Raw genomic sequence first — 24,526 nt, 5'->3', positions numbered from 1 at the left:
CAGAAGCCAATTTAAGGACATCGTTTAAAAACCATGAGACCGTCCTGGGTCTCTCAGATGGTCTGAGCCTTGCACAAGCTCTTGGAATGGATGAAAATTACGAATCTGTTAGATCTATATTGAAACCAAATTGGAAGATCTTCTTAAGAGCTGATTTGGTAGTAGTAATTGTACTAGCTGCTGGACCTTTTTAGAACAAGGTTCTGAAAAAGGTTATAGCCAGATTCGTGGACATAGTTTGTGCATCTGAGTCCTTTAAAAATATAGCTGTTTCTTAACTGCCGAGTCATATTGACGCAAGGTCGATTCTCGCTTGTCAGATTCTAAGAACAGGATGTTCTGAGGATCTATGTTAGCATCTTTCTGAGCTGCAAACTTCATAAAGTCTGTAAAGTTAGGGCTTTCTGAATTCCTGAGGAAGCGGACACAGTCCGCGTTTGAACCAATTGCGTCAGTTTGGGATTGGGAATCCGTTGAGGCCGGAGTCCTAATTCCAATAGTAGAGGGAACCAATTGCTCTTGGGCCAATTGGGGGCTACTAGTGCAACGTGACCCTTGAATGTCCTGAGCTTGTTCAGGACTTTCAGAAGCAGATTCACTGGAGGAAAAAGGTAAATTCTCTTCCATACATTCCAATCTATATAGTTGTAGCGTCCGTGGCGTAGGCCAGAGGGTCCAGATTGGGAGCCACATAACAAGGGAGTCTGTGGTTCGACTCTGTGGCAAAGAGATCCACTTGAAGTCCTGGTACCTGTTGACAGATCCATCTGAATGACTCCTTGTCCAATGTCCACTCCGATTCTAGCAGGACGGATCGTGATAGGGCGTCTGCCACCACGTTCCTGACTCCTGCTAGGTGAGTGGTTGACAGGTGCCATTTGTTCTTGTCTGCTAAGGGAAATATGGCTATCATGACATGGTTCACGTGGCTCGATTTGGAGCCACCCGTTTATGCAGTGGACTAACACCACACTGTCCAATACCAACTTGATATGAGACTTCTTGGCTGGTCGTAGCCTTTTCAGGGCGAGAAACACTGCCATAGCTTCCAGTACATTGATGTGTAGCTGGCGGAATGTTAGAGACCAGGTTCCCTGTACCTTTTTGTACTGTGAGTACCCGCCCCAGCCGCTTAGAGAGGCGTCTGTGTGGACTACTAGGGCCGATGGAGGAAACTGCAAGGGTATTGTCTTTGACAGATTCTTGATTTCCGTCCAAGGGCGGAGTCTCTTGCGTAAGATCGCTGGGATGGGAGCCATTTTGTCCCGGGATCTCTGGTTTGCTTTTGAGTGCCAAACCCGGTTTATATCCTTTAGTTTGGCTTTCAGCAGAACGTCCGTTACTGATGCAAATTGGAGTGATCCTAGGATTCTTTCCTGGTTCCTCCAGGACGTCTGCTTGTTTTTGAGAAATTGCCTTGTGGCCTTGGCTATTTCTCTTCTCTTCAACGGCAGAATTGATAGAGTATGAGAGTTCAAGTCCCATTGGATTCCTAGCCACTGGAAACATGACTCCGGTGTTAGCCGAGACTTGGTTTTGTTTATTTGGAACCCTAAATGTTCCAGAAACTGAATTATCTTGACTGCACCTTGTGGCATTCTTTGACAGTTGTGGCCCATACGAGCCAATCATCCAGATAGGCTACTAACATTACTCCCCGAGTTCTCAACTCCTGTACTACTGTTTCCGCCAACTTGGTGAATATTCTGGGCGCTATGTTGAGCCCGAATGGCATTACTCTGAAGGAGTAAGCCTTCTTTCCTAGTTTGAAGCCTAGGAATGGACGGAAGTGTCTTGCTATTAGGAAATGATAATAGGCATCTGTAAGATCTATAGAGGTGGTGACGGCCCCACAGGGAAGTAAGGTCCGCACCTGTGAAACGGTCAGCATTCGAAACTTGTCGCAGTGAATGAATGAGTTTAGATTGGACAAGTCTAGAATTATTCTTAATTTGTTTGAGTCTTTCTTTGGCACGCTGAACAAGCGCCATTGAAACTTTTAAGTTGCTGACTCTTGATACTACCCTCTTTTGAAGAAGTTCTTGGGTATACTCTACCAACTCCGCTGTTGGTTTTTGGTAAAAGGTATTGGATGGAGGAGGACCTTGAAGCCAACTCCACCCCAGACCTTTGGTCATAATGCTGTGCCCAACTGCTGAACCCCCACCAATGCCGGTAGAGGTACAGCCTCCCTCCTACCTGGGGATTCTCACTGGCTTGCTGACGGGTGACCACCTCATGCTCCCTGGAAGCCCTTGCCCCTGTTGGTGGCTCTTCTGGCGCCCCGCTGACGGGAGGGACCCCTAGCTCTGCTGCCTCTAGAGAACCTATTGAACGGTTGAAAGGACTGCGATTCATAGGTCGCATTAAAGGCCAGAGAAACTGCAAAAGAGGTCGAAGCCTGGGCTTGTGCTGGTTTGGTCAACAGCACAAACTGCTGTTGCGGCTGTGCCTTGGATGTTGACGGTTGAGGTACTTGGGGTACCGGAACCGCCTGCATTAGAGTCTGTTGGGGAGCCTGGAAGGGCTGGAACTTCCCAGGTCTCTTTTTTGATTTGGGATTTGATCCAGTAGACTCGGGCTTGCGTTTGGGCACGAGTCCCCAACGAATCTTCAGACTCTGGTTTACCCTAGCCGCTTCGAACAGAACCTCATTCACAGCGGTGACTGGGAAGAGGTCCGTGCCCCATATGGATGAGGCGATCAATTTGTTCAGTTCATGGCGGATAGTAGCTTCCACCAGAACATGTTTCCGACAGTTACGCCGCACTACCATAAAATCATACAAGTCGCACTGCATTGTATGCAGTAGTGACTTAGTCATGATTTTAAATAGCGTCTCTTGTCCATAGATAAGAGATGCCATTTCGGTCATCGTAAGCGAACTGAGGGATCTGCTGAGCCTCCTCCTAGCGTCGTATTCCTTGGATTAGGGCATCTGACAGTCTAGGCAACCTCTCGCTGAACAGCGTGTTACCGCAGTCCGGCTTGAGTTTGCCTACTGAAAAAGTGGCAGGAGCATCAGAGTAGAACTCCTCTGAACCGGGGAGCAGAAGGGAAGTCTGTTCTGTCTCCCGGAGCTAAGGCATAGGCTCGTCTTTCAAGACTGCCTGGGATGTTGCCTCTGTCACCTTTGAGATGAATGGCAACGGAGTGTCCTCATTTACTGTGAACATTGTAAATGGGATCTTGAATGCAGTAACTTTCGTATTTACCCATTCCCATTCACCAAGATTCCGGCGCCAAGCTTGTTGAGCTTGGTCCCGGGGGAGGATTACTGTTTCCTTCGGGACTTTATCCTCCCTGCTCATGGCGGCGGCATCCGTTAAACGGACATAGCCAAAGAAAGGGGGTTGGAGTCCCTCAGGGTAGAACTCGAAGTCCTCTAGCCTTCGAGTTCCACAACCCTCGATGGTTAGCATGCCCTCTGTGAAGGGGGCGTGAGCTGCTACCCTCCATGGGTTGTTCGGTTTGAACGGAGGGAGGTTGGATGAGTCCGGCATCAGCAAAGCCTGAGTTGCTTGGCCGGGCTGTGCTTGCCCTGCTGCCATACTTTCTCGGAGACCAGACATCATGTTCTCCTGGGCTACTATTCTCTCCGACAAGGATTGGATAGTTTGTCCCGAAGCTTCCAGCGTAGTTGACAGCTGGGTCAGCATTTCCTGGAACTTGGTCTGGACCAAGTCCCCAACCATGTTGCCCATCCGCTGCATGATATTGTCTGAAAAAGTATCAGGGAAACTTGGTCCTCGATCCCTTTGGTGTGAGAGCGACTTTTGGCTTGACTGCCCCGGGATTATGAGCCGGTGGCATAGTGGCAAGCTTGGTTCCTGACCTCTTCGGCAGGGACTTCTGCTTAGACTTGAAGTCTTTCTTACTTTTAATTTTAGGGATTGCCGACAAGGACTTCGGTCTAACCGACTGCGGTCTATCGGAGAATCCCTGGAAGGAAGTAGTAGTAGAAGGAGAAGAAGACAAAGATGGACTCAAGGAAAACCCTTGAGCCCCGAGTAAACCTGCCTTGCTACCATTCTTACCGTTGCCCATGTCGTCTAAAGCCATGGGCTCGCAAGGTCGAGGGCTGCTACTTCCCCCGCTACTCCTTCCTCCGTAAGAGCTGCAACTGCCTCCTGGATCCTGGCGATCAGAGGAGTGGCCACTTCCGGATCCACCACAGATCCCTTCTTCATCCCTGGGAAGATAAGGGTAGCCAATTAAGGCGGCTTCCCAGACTGCTTGCGCTCCCTGTAAGCAGAGCTATTATTAATACTCAACACTAGAAATAGACTTAACCTAGTATCAAAGTGTACATTACAGTATATTGATTCTCATTGTATCTTTATGAAGAGGCCGGAGTGTTACATACCCCGGAGGAGGCTTCGTTGACCAAAGCGTAGCAGATGGCGCAGTTCTCATGGTGCCAAACTACGTAGTCCTCCATGCGAACTGCACAGCCGGCATGGGCCCGGCAGACCACGTGCCCACAGGGTTCCTGGAGAACGGCGTTGCACCCATCCTCCAGACGACAGGTAACCTGTAAGTCAAATGATACACGAGTATCATCAACAACCTTTCAGATTAGGTCCGTGGTTGTGTGCGGTATGCTAATGCTGCCAGAGTAACTCCGGTGTCAGCATATATCATGCACGATAACATATCTCTGTTACTACTAGCTCTGGCGCCCCGTGTATGCTTATAGGAACATCCTAGGCAGATAATGGGAACTAAGAGATTCCACTGTAGCTCCGGCGTCTGACGGATTAAGTGGATTCAAGCTGTCCTCCATATGCCGGAGTGAGGGATAAACCAAGTCAGACACAGGGTGAAGAACAAGTCGTAACAGGGTGGAATGGTAAAGTACCTGGCGAAGTTACTCCGCCGGGTAAGGAACATATAATAGAAGGTAGATGTCATGTAATATAATATGCATGCAACGAAATCCCAAAGATAGGTCGGAGCCTTCACATATCTAATGAAGCAAAGCTATCCCGAGGTGGGTCCGGCGTGTGCCGGAGTCCTGAGGCCGCCAAAGCGGGGTGGGGAAGAGTGGGCTTCCTAGATAGTGAGAGGGAAACCCTACCTAGTGGGTGGAGGTGTGTCCCATTCTCCTGCGCCTGGTGGCCAACCATGGCTCGGTCGAGCGAGGTACCCCCCCCTTCCCACTAACAGCGCGGCAGAGTACGGCAGGCCTGTTCACCGAGTGTGCCCTCCAGTGAATCCCCCTCCGGAGACTCAGATGGGAGTGAGTCGTCACTCCACTGAAGGGGGGTGGGCAGTGGGTGAGCGAAAGGGGGGGGGGGGGGGGAGCTGGGGGCGCTGCGGAGCGGGTCGGTAGCAGGGTGGCTCGTACGCGATCAGCTGGGGACACTCTCATCCGGGTGAACAGTCACGCGGTGTGAGCGGACAGTCGATCTAAGAAGGCCTAGGCCAACTAAGTGCTGGCTACAGGGAGAGCACATAACATAAATATCCTGTCCTAACACGGGGGGAGGAGCAAAATAAAAGAGGAGTGAGAGAGAAAGAGAAAGTCCTTGAGAAACTAGGTTAAGCAAAATCCAATGAAGGAAACGCTAGCCTAGAAACTCAGAGCGGCTTAGCCTAGATGCCGTAACAAATGATCGAGGGGCAAGCGGCCAGGGTGGCTCAAGGACTGTGCTACGAAGGAACTAGGGTCTGCTACGAAGGAACTAGGGTCCTTCGTAAGGCAAACAAGACAATAGATCCTATCTTACTGATAAACAAGGGTTGATATAACAACCTCCATGCAAGAAAGGAAAGCGAGCGCCACGACCGAAAGCATGCGGTTCGGAAGTAGGCTATCCCCCGTGAACGGACTAAAAACCTTAAAACAACATGGCAAATGCATCTTAAAATAAATATATATAGAGTACTGCTGAAGTGCAATCGAGACCAATTAGTATGGGAGACCAATTGGTGCAAGAAAGCAGGGAATCATCACGCGGCTGGCGAGCCAAGAAGGCGGCGCGGGACCGGCAATGCACTTGTTACCGCTCGCACATATAACCTAAGATAATTTGGCATAAAATGTAAAAAACCGTCTCAAAATGATCCCAAACATTAAACGCAGTACTTAACTTGGATGCAGAAGCTTGAAGGTCCATGTTGATGATGAGAAAAAATCCAAACGAGCGAAAAACACAGCACAAGGAAAAAACGCGTGGTGTGAGCAATGCTATCGAAAGGAATGTAAACAAAGGCGCTAGTCGTAGTAGTGGTGGGTAGCGGGGCCTTGCATCGGCTCCTCTGTAGACGAGGGATATTGAGGAAGGGAGAACCTAAATGGCAAGGGACCTCTGGTAGTGGTTTCCACTCGCCCCAGATACCATACTGACATCTTTATTAAAGGTGAGCGAGCCAGTCTATTCTGGCATTACTATTTTAGTTTTTGTCTGATAATTATAGCAATATTTTACCTTAGAAATATCCACTAAAGGAAGTATTTCATGGAGCGACAGGCTGAGCCCAGAAAATTAATTTTCTTTTGGCATCAAACTATAAAAATTAAGACCAGATATCAGAGTTTGGAACAAAATTACAATTTTTGAAGCCAAAATAATTTTTTGTACAAAATTCTGCAGTCAGCAGCTGTTCAGATACATTCCAGAATTTCAATACATACATGATTTTCATGAGAATCATGTAAGACTTCTATCTGTCAAAGTTTCATCACAAAAAATTGACACTCCTTATACTGTCTACATCTTCAACAGAGGTAAAGGGATGGGAAGAGGGCCAATTACGCAAATTAATAAGCTTGTATAAATCAAACACTTTTTAAAAAAGAATTATTATTACTACATGATATGCAAACCTTCAGTCTTTTACAATAGGAATTGCTTACAGTGAAGCTGGAACATGGCTGTTAACACTCAAACAAGGTGGTTAGGCAGTAACTACCATCCGGAAGGTGTGGAGACCAGCCTGCCTGGATACAAACATTTCACTTTGCTTTCCGTCACCATGTAATGCAGCCATGTTTTTGTGAGCTCTTGCCTAACTGTCGATAAACTCAAATTTTCCTGGTGGGAGCTTTTCTTTTTTGTTTTATATATTGAATATAGTACTGTGTTTGAAATTTATTAATATTCAAACCCATTTTTGAGATAGCATTGGAACCGCCTTACCCAAGCGTGTCTCGGGGTAACATACACCCTTATCGCATCCTCATGCCTTTATATTTTATGAATACCCAATGTAAATATTGGAAATAAAAAGAATTATTATTATTATTATTATTGTTAAAAAGAATGGCAGAATTAAGCGAGTTGATTTTATATATTGTTTTTTCTATTTTCCTTACAATTCGCTTCTCAGGCTCAGCGATGTTTCTGAGTAACTGACCAATATTCATATTGGGAATTTTAAAAAATCATAAATGCTGAAGGTAATCTTTTATTGGAACAGGATATCAGGTCCAGGTCAAGCAGGGGTCGTCGTCAGTGCTGGTATTATTCCGTAGGCGTAGTTCAGTTCGGCGCCGGGTTCGTCTTCGGTTTAAGGGCTGGTATTGGTGCTGGTATAGCTGGTATATCTGGTATTACGTAACGTTTCGACCTTCTCGCAGGTCATCCTCGGACGAGTCGTTTGAAGAGACTGTAGCAAGGAAGTCTGTGGGGCGGTATTTATAGCGGCTCGGACCTAGAGTTGCATTCTCATTGGTCGGGCCGGTCTTGGACGAAGTCGTGGATCTCGCCTCGAAGGTCTCGGGGATTCTCTCGTGCGAGCACCACAGTAGTGTGCCTGGGGATGAACGACAGGAATTCCGTCGTAGCAGAATCCTGTCATCCCGTGGGGGCTCCTGATCATCTGGTATTGTCGGGGGGTCGTTCGCTGCTCTCCGGGCGGCGGTGGGAAGGAGAAACGTTTCTTGGGTGATGTTAAGATTTGGTTTCTCCTTGCCTTATGGAGGGCTTCTAAGAGGCGCAGACATCAGGGATCCGTTGTCTGGTCTATTATTTCGATATTAGGAATAATATCATTTCTCTTTATCCGTTTGTTATGAGCAGTCCTGGCGTGGTTGAAGATGGCTCCTTCTTGAGCGTGGCAGGAGATTCGCTTGGAGAAACGCATGGAGGTCATACCGACGTATTTGCCGAGGCATCCTCGGACGGGGCATGGTTGTTAACGGGTTCAGACCACACTCGTCTTCTTCAAGGGCCTGCAGGGGCGCCGCAAGGTTGTTTCTCATCACCAGGCTCTTCGGTCTTCTTCGATTTGATAATAGATAATTAACTTAAAATTTTGTCCTGGGGTCCGGCGGGGCTGACGTTTTCGTCGATGATCTTTTGAGGGCTTGTTCGTCCTCCTTGTACCTCCGGTGGAAGTGTCCCTTGTAGAACAGCTCAATGGGCTCTGCAATATCGGGGCGGGGTTCCTGGTGGTACCAGGGTTCCATATTTTTCCTTATAGATTCATCAACAGCACGATTGGTGTGTCCGTTGTCGATGAGGACCTGGGCGGCGCGCTCCAACTCACTGTGTGTCATTCCAGGAGGAGCAGTGTGAGAGGGCCCTCCTGACGAAGGCGCTGATGGTGGAGCGCTTATACCTCTCAGGGCACTCGCTCTCACCTTTCATGCACATACCCAGGCTCGTCGGCTTCGTGTACACCTTCGTGCTGAATTCGGAATCTCGCTGTTCGACAAGAACGTCAAGGAAGGGGAGGCGGCGGTCTTTGCAATGTTCGATCGTGAACGTGAGGCAGCTGTGGTCGTGGAATGCATGTCGCAGCTGCTCTATCTCATCCTAGGAGTCGGCGCAGACAAAGGTGTCATCAATGAAGCGCACGTACATCCTCGGTTTGTTGGAATTCTGGAAGACTCTCTCTTTGACGGTACCCATATAGAAATTGGCGAAAAGGACCCCAAGGGGAGATCCCATCGCCACGCCGTCGATCTGGGTGTACAACATAGCTGCGGTTGATCAGCAAAAGGGCCCTTCTTAGTACAGATTTCCAGCAGGGCTCGAAGGGCATGCTCTGGGATGTTTAAGGATGGAGTGCCGGGGTCCCAGTAAACTCTGTCCAAGATCATTTGTATGGTCTCGTCTACAGGGACGTTGGTAAAGAGGGACTCTACATCCATCGAAGCGATGCATCCTCCGGGGGGCGTTGCTCGTAGGGCTTCCAAGAACTCGGCCGACGACTTCAAGCTGTGCCTATCTGGGACGTACGGGGTTAAGATGGTGTTGAGTTTCTTGGCCAACAGGTACGTAGGGGCAGGGATCTGGCTGATTATAGGGCAAAGAGCCCATCAAGCTGTTCTACAAGGGACACTTCCACCGGAGGTACAAGGAGGACGAACAAGCCCTCAAAAAGATCATCGACGAAAACGTCAGCCCCGCCGACCCAGACAAAATTATTAAGTTAATTATCTATTATAAAACGAAGAAGACGAGCAGCCTGGTGATGAGAAACAACCCTTCGGCGCCCCTGCAGGATCCCTTGAAGAAGACGAGTGTGGTCTACCGTTACACATGCCCCGTCCGAGGATGCCTCGGCAAATACGTCGGTATGACCTCCATGCGTTTCTCCAAGCGAATCTCCTGCCACGCTCAAGAAGGAGCCATCTTCAACCACGCCAGGACTGCTCATAACAAACGGATAAAGAGAAATGATATTATTCCTAATATCGAAATAATAGACCAGACAACGGATCCCTGACGTCTGCGCCTCTTAGAAGCCCTCCATATAGGCAAGGAGAAACCAAATCTTAACATCACCCAATAAACGTTTCTCCTTCCCACCGCCGCCCGGAGAGCAGCGAACGACCCCCCGACAATACCAGATGATCAGGAGCCTCCACGGGATGACAGGATTCCTGCTACGGACGGAATTCCTGTCGTTCATCCCCAGGCACGCTACTGTGGCGCTCGCACGAGAGAATCCCCGAGACCTTCGAGGCGAGATCCACGACTTCGTCCAAGACCGGCCCGACCAATGAGAATGCAACTCTAGGTCTGAGCCGCTATAAATACCGCCCCACAGACTTCCTTGCTACAGTCTCTTCAAACGACTCGTCCGAGGATGACCTGCGAGAAGGTCGAAACGTTACGTAATACCAGATATACCAGCACCAATACCAGCCCTTAAACCGAAGACGAACCCGGCACCGAACTGAACTACGCCTACGGAATAATACCAGCACTGACGACGACCCCTGCTTGACCTGGACCTGATATCCTGTTCCAATAAAAGATTACCTTCAGCATTTATGATTTTTTAAAATTCCCAACATGAATATTGGTCAGTTACTCAGAAACATTGCTGAGCCTGAGAAGCGAATTGTAAGGAAAATAGAAAAAACAATATATAAAATCAACTCACTTAATTCTGCCATTCTTTTTAACAGTATTTGCCTAAAAGAGGGTCTTCTACCAAAATACATATTATTATTATTATTATTATTATTTTGATATTTAGGGCATGACACTATGTTGGTTGGTTATTGAAAATGACATTCGTACTTGCGCTGTAGGAGAATTTACCGGGAGAAAACTTTGCCCTCTTTGCTCGCTTGTCAAGCAAGGAGGGGGGCAATTGGGTGACTTATTCTCAGGGGTCTTCTTTCGCTTCGTAGGGCAGTGCCCTTCGGGACAAGAGGAATCTCTTTTTATTAATCATCTTTTCTTTCTTCTTCAGGCTAACAGTGAGCAGTCATTGAACACACCATTATATGGTTGAATATCTCACCGTCTTGGTTATATTAACCCTCGGAAGTGTATCTGTGACACTCCAGAGCACTGAACCTTGTGTGTGTGTGTGTGTGTGTGTGTGTGTGTGTGTGTGTGTGTGTGTGTGTGTGTGTGTGTGTGTGTGTGTGTGTGCCCCCCTGTTGTGTCGCATGTTAGATTGCTGTTGCTGTCCTGACGACCTATTATGGGATAGTTTCTACCCCCTCTGCCCTGTGATTCCTGACTCTAAATCTGCTGATGTCTGATCATCATACTGTAGAAGAAGACCTATGGAAGAATGTCATCCTCCACTGCCATTCCCTTCCTTTTCTGAGACCCAAGGAAGTCCAGGGAAACCGGATCGCCCCCTTTGGCCAAAGAAGAGGAAGGCTCTTCTCCCCCCATCCCCTAAGTCCTCTTGAAGGAATTCTAAGGGGTTGCCTCCTCCTGAAGAGGCAATGAGATTTTTTGTCGGGCTCTTTCCAACCTTCGGGGTCAGGAACCAATCTGCACGCCCCTGGGTTTTGTGTTTCGGGAGCTGTGGGAATGCTGGCTTCTGTTTGCATTCCCACCACGAGCGCTTGTTCGCAAGTCGTTCCAAGTGCTCATGCTTCTAATGATTCGTGAGCATCCCGAACTGTTGACGGAGAGACTTCTCACCGTTCCAGTTCAGGCACAGGGCGAGAGAAAGGGCGAGACATTCTTGTGTTTCATCTCTTCCTGCCAACACGACCGCTAGCACTTGGCTAGAACTAGCCGAGTGCTTACCAGTTTCCCACCTAGTGTCTCCATTCTGAGAATTCAAACAACTGGAGAAGCAGGGAAGAGTTTCCCTTTGAAAGCTCTATAGAACTTCTAAGGGAATGTATCTCTCCAAAGAGGCAATGGTTCTCTCTGTGGCTCTTCCCACCCTTGGGCAGGTTCCAATTCACACTCTCCTATGAGGTCTCACGTTTTTGGGAGCTCTGAGTGAGCGTTCTATTGAATCGCACTCTCAATCCAGGTCTTAGATGCAGACATCTAAGAGCTGGATTGAGAGTGCCAGCTCCTCCTTGACTTCTTCAGAAGTCAAAAGAACACCACTCCTGATGATCATTCTTGCATGATTCAGGATTATTTCCGAGCACTTGAATTCCTTGGAATTTCTGGTGCTTGGTGAGTGCTTGGTTTCTTGTGGTTTCCAAGCACTTAGGTGAGACAAGACACTCCTGATGATTGTTCTTATGAGATTTGAGTCTCACCGAGCACTTCAATTAATTAGAATTTTTGGGGCTCACCCAGTGCTTTGATTCTTTGGAATCACGAGCGCTATGAGGGTGAGACAAGGTGGCCCCTTTGACTGTTCTTATGGGATTCGGGAGTCTTGCCAAGAGCTTGAATTACTTGGTACATAGGTAATAGAATTACATACAAAATGGAAATGCACCCCATTCCATTATAAAAAATATCGCTATGCTCCGTATAATAGGTCGATGAGGAAAAAACTCCCAAAATTAACTAGTCTACTCAGGATGTGTGCAAATACCGATTCATCTCATCAGTTCCATGGGTCGATGTGATCACCCAAACTCCCATGAGAATCTAGATCAAACCTTGGATCTATTGTTCTTTCTCATGACCCCAAAAGTCATGTATGCATGTTAGTTTGTATACTCTTACTTTTTGCTAAGATCAAATTGAGAACTGTTACATTCTACTCCTGTCTCATCTACACGAGACTCCTTCAGAAGAGCCTATCTCTAAGATGTACCTCGACTTGTAAATAGTTAAGAGAATATATATGTTTTATACTTCAATGTGTTTAAACTACACTTTCAAGCAAACCAACCATGAACGGAAGTGAGAAGTCAACTCGAGTCCTCTACTAGCCCGGCCAATGCAGAGAGAGAGAGAGAGAGAGAGAGAGAGAGAGAGAGAGAGAGAGAGAGAGAGAGAGAGAGAGAGAGAGAGAGAGAGAGGCTGAATATGCGCCTCGCATCCCAACTGCTATTCACGACTGTGAACCCTAAATAACTCTGTGGCAGACCACTTTCCTGTATTCGTAGAAAGCTGGTCAAGGCCACTACAATGGTGGCAGCTAGAAACCATTACAAGGGAGACCAGTTAGATGGCTACGGACTTGGGCTTCACATTACTTTCGCCACATCTTAAGAGTGAATTACACGTCAGGCAGCGTTGTGCAGTGGCCATGAAACCTTCCCTGGCTGACCTTCACCGACATACAATGGAGCAGATCTAGGATGAATATCGACAATAACACAATATACTAATATATTATTAACCCTCTTACGCCGGAGCCCTAAAAATCAAAACGTCTCCCGTATGCCGGGCCTGGTTTGGAGTGAGCGCGGAAGTGGAAAAAATAATTTTTTCAAAAAATTACAGCGCGCGTACTTTTGAAGATTAAGAGTTCATTTTTGGCTCCTTTTTTTGTCATTGCCTGAAGTTTAGAATGCAACCATCAGAAATGAAAAATAATATCATTATCATATGTAAATAATGCGATATATGGTAGCGAAAAAAAAAAAATTCATACATAATTGTATTCAAATCACGCTGTGCAGAAAACGGTCAAAGCTAACCAGTTACTTTTTTTTGCGTTGTATTGTACACTAAATTGCGATCATTTTGATATATAATACATACATTGTAAAACAATAAAAGCAACACCGGAAAAATATTATCACAAAATGATGTACGAATTCGTAACGAGCGGACGTAAAAAAATGTTATTTTCAAAAATTCACCGAAATTCTAAATAATGTTCTAGAGACTTCCAATTTGTTTCAAAATTAAGACAAATGATTGAATATTACGATACTGTAAGAGTTTTAGATTAGAATGCAGATTTCGACCATTTCGGACGAGTTAAATTTGACCGAATGTCGAAATTTTAATATATATATTTTTTTATATGGACATATTTCGAAGATGGAAAAAGCTACAACCTTCAATTATTTTTTATTGTATTCTTCATGAATTTGCGCACATTTTGATATATGAAACTCTATAAAAAGGCTAATATGAAAAGGAGCAAATATTAGGATAATGCCATGTACGTATTTCGGAGACTTGCGGCCGCGAATCGGCGCGCGGAGTGAAGGTAAATATATTTTTCAAAAATTCACCATAAATCACAATATTGTTTTAGAGACTTCAAATTTGTTTCAAAATGAAGAAAAATGACAGAATATTACTAGGCCGCAAGAGTTTTAGCTTACAATTGCGTTTTTCAACTATTTCGGTAGAGTCAAATTTGACCGAACGTGGTTTTTTTTCTATTTATCGTGATTTATATGCAAATATTTCGAAAAAGAGAAAAGCTACAACCTTCAATCATTTTTAGTTGTATTCTACATGAAATTACGCACATTTTCATATATAAAACTTTATGTAACAGCTAATTTTAAATGGTGCAAACATTTCGACAATCGAACAAAAAAATTCTGATTTTTTCGGAAGTTACCGCGCGAACGAAATGTTTTTTTTTTCATAAATTCACCATAAATCGAAATATTGTGCTAGAGACTTCCAAGTCGTTGCAAAATGAAGGTAAATGATTGAATATTACTAGAATATAAGAGTTTTAGCTTACAATTGCGTTTTTCGACCATTTCGGTAGAGTCAAAGTTGACCGAAAGTTGAAATTTTTGCACTTAACGTTATTTATATGAAAATATTTCAAAACTGATAAAAGCTACAACCATGGGTTGTTTTTTGTTGTATTGTGCATGAAATTGCGCACATTTCCATATATAAAACTTTATGTAACGGCAAATTTAAAAGGGTGCAAACATTAGGACAATCGCACGAAAAAATTTATCGGAAGAGTTATCGCACGAACGTAAGGAAAAAGTTTTTTCATAAATTCACCATAAATCGAAATATTGTGCTAGAGACGTCCAATTTGTTGCAAAATGAAGGCAAATGATTGAATATTACTATAATGTAAAAGTTTTAGCTTACAATTGCGTTTCTCGACCATTTCTGTAGAGTCAAAGTTGACCGAAGGTTGAAATTTTTGCACTTATCATTATTTATATGAAAATATTTCAAAACTGATAAAAGCTACAATCATGAGTATTTTTTAGTTGTATTGTGCATGAAATTGCGCACATTTTCATATATAATACTTCATGTAAAGGATAATTTAAAATGGTGCAATAATTATGTCAAAGTGACGAAATAATTTCCGAGATGTGTCACTGATACTTTTTAGTGCGATAAGAAAGAAATTCGCGCTTGCGCGCCTGCGTAGCGATTGTAAACAAAACAACGCCTTGATCCGTGAACTCCCAGCATCCCCCAAGGCGCGTGATACAAAAGTTTTCGGCTGGTAGGCCTATAAGTATTTTTCCGCGAATTTTTAAAAAAACTTTTTTGAGCCGACGTATGATACGTCCAATTGGCATATGGGAGACATTTTGACTCGACGTTTAATACGTCCAATCGGCGTAAGAGGGTTAATCTGCGTCTTCATCTTCATATCATCGGCTGCAAAACACCACGTAAACATAAGCTTCCTGGAAGATCATCAACAGGATGGCGAAGAGAAACAACCCGGATTGCTGCAATAATAAACACATCTGCCTCTGGGACGTGAAGGACAACCTACAGATGACTGGATTATGACGTCTTTATGCACAAGCAGAAGACACACCTTATATACGAGCTAAGTAAACCGGCCTTATTCATTTGCTGTGCAGTCACTCAATTCATTCACTTGTTCGATTTCAGGGTGTTTGGATTGCTGTTCCTGGGCGAGTTAAAACAACATTTACTAAAAAGAACCCTCTCTTGCAGGATAATATTCTGTCATTTTTACCAACTTCCTTTTTCAGGGATATCATTTAAATATTTTTACTGTGTTTTATGAGCGTATGTTATTCTCATCTTTTGCTGTGTGACTTATATATAATTTTCTGAGTTAGTGCCTTTCATTATGCATTTATCTGAGGTAGGCATTCACCTAGCGTATACGTCTTCCCAGTGGTAGGTATATTCATACAGATATTTTGATAGGAGTGCTAACAGACATACTGTTCATAAAACACCTGTGGTAAAGATGGCTATCAGCACAGTTGTTGGAGTGTCCGCCTCTACCCCGCCCAGCAATCATTGTAGTGACCTTAGTTAACGCTAAGTCCGCAATTGTACCATTCCAAGGGCGAGTTAATGGATTTTTGACACAAGGGGTTGAATCATTGATTTCATCCATAGACGTTCATTTAAAAGCAAAATGGATAACAATTCCATCCTTACAGCTTCAGGAAGCTAAAAGCTTCACTGATTTTGCTAAGGGTGACGCTGGGTCATACCTTGGGGGGGATTTCCTTTCAAGAGGCAAACACGTCGGAAGAATTCAAAGTAAAATTACATTAAATCTACGGTAGTGAGGAAGCGCTGGATGAAGTGTTAGCTTTAAGGAATATACATAAGCTTATTTCCATGACTAATCTCAGTTTAGTAAATAGGGCTCCATTAATTGCAGACCATCTGAGCAAATACATGGATCAATTTAATCTGTCAAATTGGGTTAACAGTAATAATATTACCACAAAGAACTTCGTCAGGCTAATATACCTAACTTTCATATCAGCAATGTTGCCAGAAGCCTTAATTCAGTGTTTTGATGATAAACTAACTCCCGACAGTACAGAACTGGACATATAGAAACAAGTTAGGAAACATCTGTCAAAATGGGCAGATTTAGACCCATCTCTTATCCAGGCCTTCTCAAAGCAAGAAAATAAACCACAACAAGTAAATGTAGTTAGTAATAATTCGGTAGGGGTAACTTGTTTCAATTGTAAGAGGAAAGGACATATGATGAATGATTGCCGTACGTGTTTTTGCTTCGTTCATAACAGCACAAACCATTGCCAGTTGACCACCAACAAAATTCTTGAGACAAATTTAAGAGAATGCCCATTCCAATGAAAAAAGGGGATAGTAGGAAAAGGTGATGAAGAAAAAATCCAAGTCCAAAGATTCTGCATCGAGAGGTGGTGAGAATATTGCACGAAAAAGACAGCATATAGGCAGTTAGAGGTCGACAGTGGGGTTGCCGTTCCTGGTCGAGTGTCACTAACCAAAAATTGGCGATATAGCACTGATAAACTGCTTAACAGCAATAAACCGCTTACCAATGCAAATAAACCACTAACTGGCACTGAAAATCCACTTAACAGTGTTGCTAGATCAAGGTCGTGACCCCAAAACACTGTTAACCGATACCGGTGGTAAGTGGGGACTGCCTGTACCCAATCTAGAAGGGAAATCAGTACTGACAATCCTCAAGTCTAGACTTATTGCTGCTGAATGCTGAATACTTTCCTGCCACTGTAGTTGCAATGGACATCCAGACCATGAGTACAAAGGAATCCTCTGTCTTGTTTATACTTCAGGTCTGCCACAACTACAATCGTAAGTCATTGTCAAGACTACAAACTGTATTCACCAAATTTCCAAAACTTAAGCTTTGTTCTGTAAGGCTTGTGGCAAAATTGAAAAACATCAACAGAATAAACATTCTACAATTTTACATAAGCTTTTCCTTTGTGGAGTTGTGAGAAAAAAAGTTCTCAGCTCTTGTCTTATGGTATTTTTATCTGAAGGTCTACAGGTTCAGCCAAAAAATCTTCTTTATCATATAGTGGTAATGATAATGAGCTTATTGAATACCATAATTAAAACATATAACTCGAAGACAAATTTAAAAATACACTTTGTAAGAAAATCATAAAAATTTACTGCAAAAATGCTACCACAATGAATGAATCCAGAACTAACAGCACATAAAAATACAGAAAGTTTAGAAAAAATTATAATCTAAGCTTCTTAAACCCAAATAAAAGAATTAAGAGCAAGAAATTATTCTTAAAACAATTTGTAAAATCTCCTAATACTAAACCCTTAACTACTAATTAGCAGTACTCAATATACTTTACATGTGTGTCTACCAGAGCCAAGGGGTCTTTTTTGTTTATTTACAGTGGTATGGGGTGTCTGGAATTTTCTGTGATGTACAAAATATGTGAAACAATAGGTCTACAATAATAATATGTACTATGTAACTTAAGTTTTAAAACATTCCCTAATCCCTTAGGTATTTGGATAACAGACTCTACTGCCCTCAACACTAAAAACACTTAATTAGTGAACAGAAGTAATTACTTTACCAAAATAATCAACCCTCAGTTAAATGGCAGGAGCAATGCCAAAGTTTGAGTAATATAATACAAGAGCTGCTCCTAAAGTAAGAGCCCAAGCCAGCATAGGGCCAGCCTAACCTAAAACTAATGGCAACTCATACAGTACTGTAATTCAGCTGAGAGACCTATATATTGCGTTAGTCACCAAAGGACATTTTCATAATACAGTTAACAATATCTAATAATAATGATACAATGAATATCCTTCATCAAAATCTTTTATAAATGGCACAAAGTCTTGCTGCTCTTGTTAAGTAATGGGTGTTAACACAAATCTAGGTACACAATTCTAGTATACGAGACAGACAAAAGATGTAGCAGTCATATGCTAAAGACTAAATTTTTATTAGACAAAAATGAGAATAAAAATAAAATCTAAAACCTTTACCTTATTAAGAACTAGGGAGTGTGCTAAAATATCCATGTACTCCCCTTCCTGTTGTTGTAGGCTTTTCTTCAGAGTTACAAATCTTGAATAGATGTCACTCTGCGATGACTTGACAAAGGATTAATGATGATTAGTAACAAAGCAAACCAAATTAAACCTGCACAGGCAATTTCAGCCTTTAATGCACACGTGCTACAATACACACACTACATACTTCTAATGTTAATGGATTTTACCATGTTTCCAATTCAGATGATTTTAGAAATTAATGTCACATGGTTCAATCAATTTCAACATGGGGAAAAAGGAAGTTTTTACAGTCACCAAAAGAACATTACCTTCAAATGAGTCTCATATTCTAGTTTGTTTCCTATCAAAATACTTACACATTTGCAGATATGAAAACTGTTGTTTCACAACAACCCATCCTGTGTCCATGAAATACCAGTCACAACAGTGGTTTGTTTAGCAAACAAACTAAAAATGCATAAGTAAGTGGGTGGTTTAGAGCAAATACTTGTTGGATCCCAAGTTCTTTGTAATTTTACCGTCACCCAAACTTCTTTGTAGTATACTTTGATTCAATCTGTATTTAATTCTGTTAATTTCTTCCTTTATCTGCTTCTTGTTATTTCTAGTTAAAGGTGATTCATCCCAAAACGGGGGATTAAAAAGTGAAAATCACTAGACACTAATTCTATACTCCAATAAAATAAATCATGATCTCAAAAAATTTGTCAATAGAAGAATACTTGTTCTCATCAAACCCAGCAGAAGGAAAACAAGCAAAAGTGATAAAGGCAAGGGCATCCTCATCCCTCATTCAATAACCACTGCTGTGACCCCATCAATGGTTCATATCAAATCTTAAAAGGCAACTTTCACAGCATGACAGCTAGGAACATGTAGAATATTAAGATCTGTCCTGGAACACTACTCGTTAAGTTTACAGTTAGAAAATTTTGACTGAACCATGTTTGATGTCTGTGTTATAATGATTAGCAAATCTTGATAAGTTATAAATTACACAAAGAACTTGCAAAACTACAAAATGCTTAACAGCATAAAACAAGAGTGAACAGTAGGAATGGAAACATATAAGTCTTCAAAGGTTGAGAACATTAAATACAATGCACAAATTCATAATTTGAATCATTATATTTCTATCAATATTAGTTATTCAATAAATACAACACACAAATACATAATTTGAATTATATTTCTATCAATATTAGTTATTAGCAAAAAAGATTAATAAACAGCTTAACTCTCCAAACTGTTGACAAATTCACTATCAACACCCTAGTTATATGATTTACCCCTTCTTTTTGCACAGCAGACTCAAGATGGCCCTTAAGTTTAGCTTCTGAATCCTTAAGATCTCGCATCACTTTCACCAGTGTGTTGTATTGGCCTATGTTGCCCTAGGAGAAATGGAGCATACCAAAGGTTATATGTATAATTTCTTCTCCATTACATATACAGTTGCCCCCAAACCCTTGTTTCACATTTCCGCGTTTCATTTGGCTTTGGATTTTTGTGGGACGCATCATTCACTTGTCCGCAGGGAAATTTGACTAGTTAACGGGTTTTTCTTTGGGCCATATCTCTAAAATTATCACTACACAATTAACTTTATTTGCAGAGCAACTGGTCATTCACTAATTACGTACTGTATGTTTTCATTAAAATACGTATATGTATATGATGAGAGAGAGAGAGAGAGAGCGACCACAAGAATTTTTTAATAAATTTATGGAAGATAGTGAAGACTAACCATGCTTATAAGATAAATGATTTACCTAATAATAATAATATACATACTGTAATTAAAACATTTATGCATTTCTATAGTATACAATGTGTAATTTTTAAGAAACAAATTTCATTCCCAATCTCCTCCAAAAGCTGTGGTCAGATATTTGACAGGTTCACTTTCAGCCCCTTGCTTCACAGCTTCCGGAAAAGATTAGGAATGAAATTTATTTCTTTAAAATTCCACATTGTTTAATATATTAGGTAAATCATCTATTTATCGTGGAAATGTGGTTAGTCCTCGCCATCCCCCATAAATTTATTAACAAATTCTTGAGCTCTCTCTCTCTCTCTCTCTCTCTCTCTCTCTCTCTCTCTCTCTCTCTCTCTCTCTCTCTCTCTCTCTCTCTCTCTCTCAGTATACAGGCAGTCCCCGCATTACGATGGTGTCGACTTACAATGTTCCGAGGTTACGACGCTTTTTAATTATATTCATCAGAAATTATTTCCAGGTTGATACGCTTGTTCCAGGGTTACGACGCTTACGACGTCAATCTGGCAAAAGATATTACAACTCAAAAAAGGAAAATAATCAATATATATATATATATGAAGCTTTTTTTTTTATGAAAAATACAATAAAATTTTTTGAAGATTTTCAACGATGTTAGGGCTCATGACGATTTTTGGCTTACGATGCGTCTCTAAAATGAAACCCCCGTCGTAAACTGGAGACTGCCTGTACGTATATGTTATTGCAAAATATATGTGGTGGTTAAATACAATAGCTACAAATGATTTTGAAAAATCTCTTAATATTAATACAGTAATAGAATAATAGTTTAAGATATATTTGATATAGGATGATAATTTCAGTATAGTACATGCATTTGCTATTTGAACTTTCAAGATAGGCAGTTAGTATAAGCAATTTTAGAGGTGGTGGTTAACTATTCATGTAATAAAAAAAAAAAAGTAAAAACCATGTAATAAAAAAAAAGTTGTAAATAATTTTTTTTCATAAATGTATTTGTAAATAATTATGAAAATACTAACATGATGTAACAAACTTAGCATTCTGTAAGGATGTATGTGTCCTGTCAATCTAAACTACCCCAGTACTATTTTAGATATGCTCTATACAGTACTAATACTATCCTAAAATATGTGCCTATACAGTAAATATTTCAAAAACATCTTATAAAACAGGAAAATTTTAATATACAAATAATATGTACACACAGTGCATTACAGGATGAGCAGAACGATGTGCAAAGTTGCGTATCCCATAGAAAACGTGCTTGTACTATAGAGTAACTTCTCTGGTTGATAGGGGATAGTTGTACGCTTAGGCTTGAACTTAATTTTGCAACATAAATTTAAAATGATATTAGGGTGTTCTGTGATGATAGTTTGAGGTATATTTTTGTTTGAACTGTCAAGTTTGGCAACAAACTGTTGAAATAGGAATTTCTGAGCATTTTAGGGGTAGTATATATAACTACTTATACTTAACAGTCGCAGGAGAGTACTGTAATGCATGATTACTTTGGGTGTTTTGGGATGATGATTTGGAGTTTATTTTTGTTTGAAATGATATTAAATTGTTTTTGTATGATAATTTAAGGTCTATTTTAATTTGAACTAACAAATTAGCAGTGGAATGATAACATAAGCAGTTACATGCATTTTAGTTTAAGAAGTACAATGTATCTAGCAGTCATAAGCCAGTTATAGGCATTTTTAGAGGGGATTTTTGCATTTCAGCAGATTTTGCATTTCCATGGTAGGTTGTGGAACCTATTTCTGCACCAAAATGGGGGAGCACTGTATATGATATATTTCTAAACATTTGAAAACATCTGGAACATCATTCAACAATAGGTGAAAGAATGATCATTCTACAGGTGTAATACATCCCAATCTTACCAATTTTCTCTCTAAATGCAAAGTGTATAACAAAATGCATACTACACCTTACAACCATTTTTAGGTTTTAAGGAATTAATGCTTAAAATTTTCAACCATTCTCACCAGCAAGACCAATTCTAAAATTTCAAATAACCTGCTTCTTGGTTGTAACACCAAGTAAAGCAGCCCTGTATGGAATAAAAGCCATTTCTAACTTGATGGCATCATAACTTTTCTGTATATGTAAAGTCAAGCAGCACATTTTAATGGCTCAAGACAAAAGAGGCATTATGTTACCTCTTGGCAATGAGTGAAAATTACAATATTACTAGAGACAAAATTGAAATTTCCATGGCACTTCCTGTAAAGCTAACTTTTAAGGTCTAAGTAGTTATAGCCAACACAACTTTGAAAATGTATGCAATTTCTGACTTGCATAATAATTATTTTAGTGCCTTTGACATATCCATTACACAAAATAATGTGGGTAGTGTATCCTAAGGTAATTTTATACAATATTGATAACCTCTTTTATAACAGAGAGCAAGGAAATCATGCATTATTAATAGAAAAAAAAGAGCAATTTCCAGCATCACCGAAATAAATTATTTTTCAATAGGTTTTCCCTTTGTTGAGTTGGACATGTAATGCCCTATTTCCACTCTCATATTTCTTGGTCACTTTCCAAATTCCCTCCTGGTCCACATCTTCATCTATAATAATTCTCTAAGATTTTTCAGGTCTTTCTGAAGGCCCTCATTCTAATACTTATAATTCACTATAATAAGTAACACTGCTCCCCTGAACTTTCTTTTAACTGCATGCCCGCCCATGCCAGTTAGTTCATTCTTTCAGGATCTGTCTTTTTTCAGCTAGGACACCATCACCCTCAGCTACATTTTAATTCATAACATGACCTTCCCAATGTACACCTGCCAAGAATCTCAGCATTGTGCACACATCTCACTTTTTTTTATTTTGCAAATGCCTGTCTCCTTTAGTTGAGAAGTACAAGCCTTACACATTACAGCTTTAACTGCATTTACTTCAAGAAATCATATTTCAATAATAAAATAAGGTTTGTATATACTTACCCAATATACTTGGGTAGTAGACTCTTTTAAACAAGTCTTATTGAAAGTTATTGTTGCTTCAGCCCTATTGATTCTATAGAGTAACTTCTTTATTTTGCTTATCTTTTCTTATGGTTTCTTAAACTAGCAAGCAACATGCCGAAAGGGGTTGGCCTCTCTCTCTCTCTCTCTCTCTCTCTCTCTCTCTCTCTCTCTCTCTCTCCTCTCTCTCTCTCTCTCGCTCTCTCTCGTCCTTCGTTATCTCTCTCTCTCATCTCTCTCTCCTCCCTCTCCTCTCTCTCTCTCATCTGTCGTCTCTCAATCGCTTCAGCGTCTCCACTCTCTTCTCACTCGTCTCTCTCTCTCTCTGTGGGCGCTCAGAATTCGGCGCACAGTGGGTCACAGGTGAAAGCTGCACTGTGATTGGTTGGCCGCATTGCTTCTCAAGCTAAAAATTCACTGGATGTGCTGGGACCTTCTCGGCTGGCTATTTTCACCTGGAGCTGCATTCTCATTGGTTGGTGTGGGGCTGTCATCATTGCTGGTATTACTAGCACTAAGGCTCTCGCCTGGCTCTGCGGGGGTGCTGGTATTTACTCCCATAAGAGCTGGCAGTGTATTTCTCACGCATGTAGGCAGCAGAAATGGCTCCCATGTCGTATTTAAACTTGGTTTTTGGTTGAGAATAAATAATGCTTCCAGGAGGTGAAGTCTTCTGTTGGTGGGCACAGAGGACATGTTGCTTGATAGCTCCGTCCCGGGCGTGGCAGGAGATTCTCTTCGACAGTTGTCATGTCGTCATCCCGATGTATACTCCAGGGCATCCTTGGAAGGGGCATGTATAGCAGTAGACAACACTATTCTGTTTCAGGGGGTCTCCTACAGGTGGGGCAGGGTTGTTCTTCATTATCAGGTCTTTTGTCTTCCTGTTCTTGTAATAGACGATCAGCGAGAGCTTCTTTCCTTCTTCCGTAGGAGTGATGTTCTTGCTGATGATCTTTTGACAACCAATTTCAGTATGTTGCTTGCCAGTTTATGAAATCATGAGAAGACTTTGATAAGAAAAATAGAGAAGTTACTCTATAGAATCAACAGTGCTGAAGCAGTAATAACTTTCAATAAGACTTACTTACGCAATGATTATATAGCTATTAATTTCCATGTATGGCAGCCTAATTTGAATTTCGCAGGTAGCGCTTCAATTGCTCAGGGTATGTATACAGTGCCGTCCCCAACGGCAATACTAGGAACAACTTGGCAAAGCACTTCATTCTGTTTCATGCATAATGTCTATCAGATGGGACGTGGGTGGGCTCCGATCACATAATTACTAGGCAAGTACCGTGATTCCCCTGTATTCGTGGGGGATGTGTGCCAGACCCCCCCCAGCGAATAGTTAGAATCCGTAAGTAGTTGGAACCCTTATAAAAATGCTGAAAACAGCTTATTTTGTTAGTTAAAACTCAAGAAAAACCCACTAAAAATGTTCATACA

At 41.9% G+C, this 24,526-nt stretch overlaps 1 protein-coding gene across 3 annotated transcripts in view; it reads right to left on the bottom strand.

Annotated features, from left to right (window-relative positions):
* LOC135217132 (uncharacterized) overlaps positions 1 to 24,526 on the bottom strand; it is a 374,498-nt gene that overhangs the window by 204,805 nt on the left and 145,167 nt on the right. For 2 of the 3 annotated variants that reach the window (XM_064252839.1, XM_064252840.1), the window contains exons 8-9: positions 19,613 to 19,717; positions 18,294 to 18,401 (exon numbers count right to left, since the gene is read on the bottom strand). In XM_064252839.1, the coding sequence (XP_064108909.1) occupies positions 18,294 to 18,401; positions 19,613 to 19,717 (213 nt within the window). The remainder of the gene's footprint in view (positions 1 to 18,293; positions 18,402 to 19,612; positions 19,718 to 24,526) is intronic. The other variant, XM_064252841.1, reaches the window with a different exon arrangement.

The sequence above is a fragment of the Macrobrachium nipponense genome, chromosome 7 (genome assembly GCF_015104395.2).
Source record: "Macrobrachium nipponense isolate FS-2020 chromosome 7, ASM1510439v2, whole genome shotgun sequence".
Taxonomy (NCBI): Eukaryota; Metazoa; Arthropoda; class Malacostraca; order Decapoda; family Palaemonidae; genus Macrobrachium; species Macrobrachium nipponense.
The sequence above is the reverse complement of the archived record's forward strand: the minus strand, read 5'-3'. Positions and strand labels throughout refer to the sequence as shown.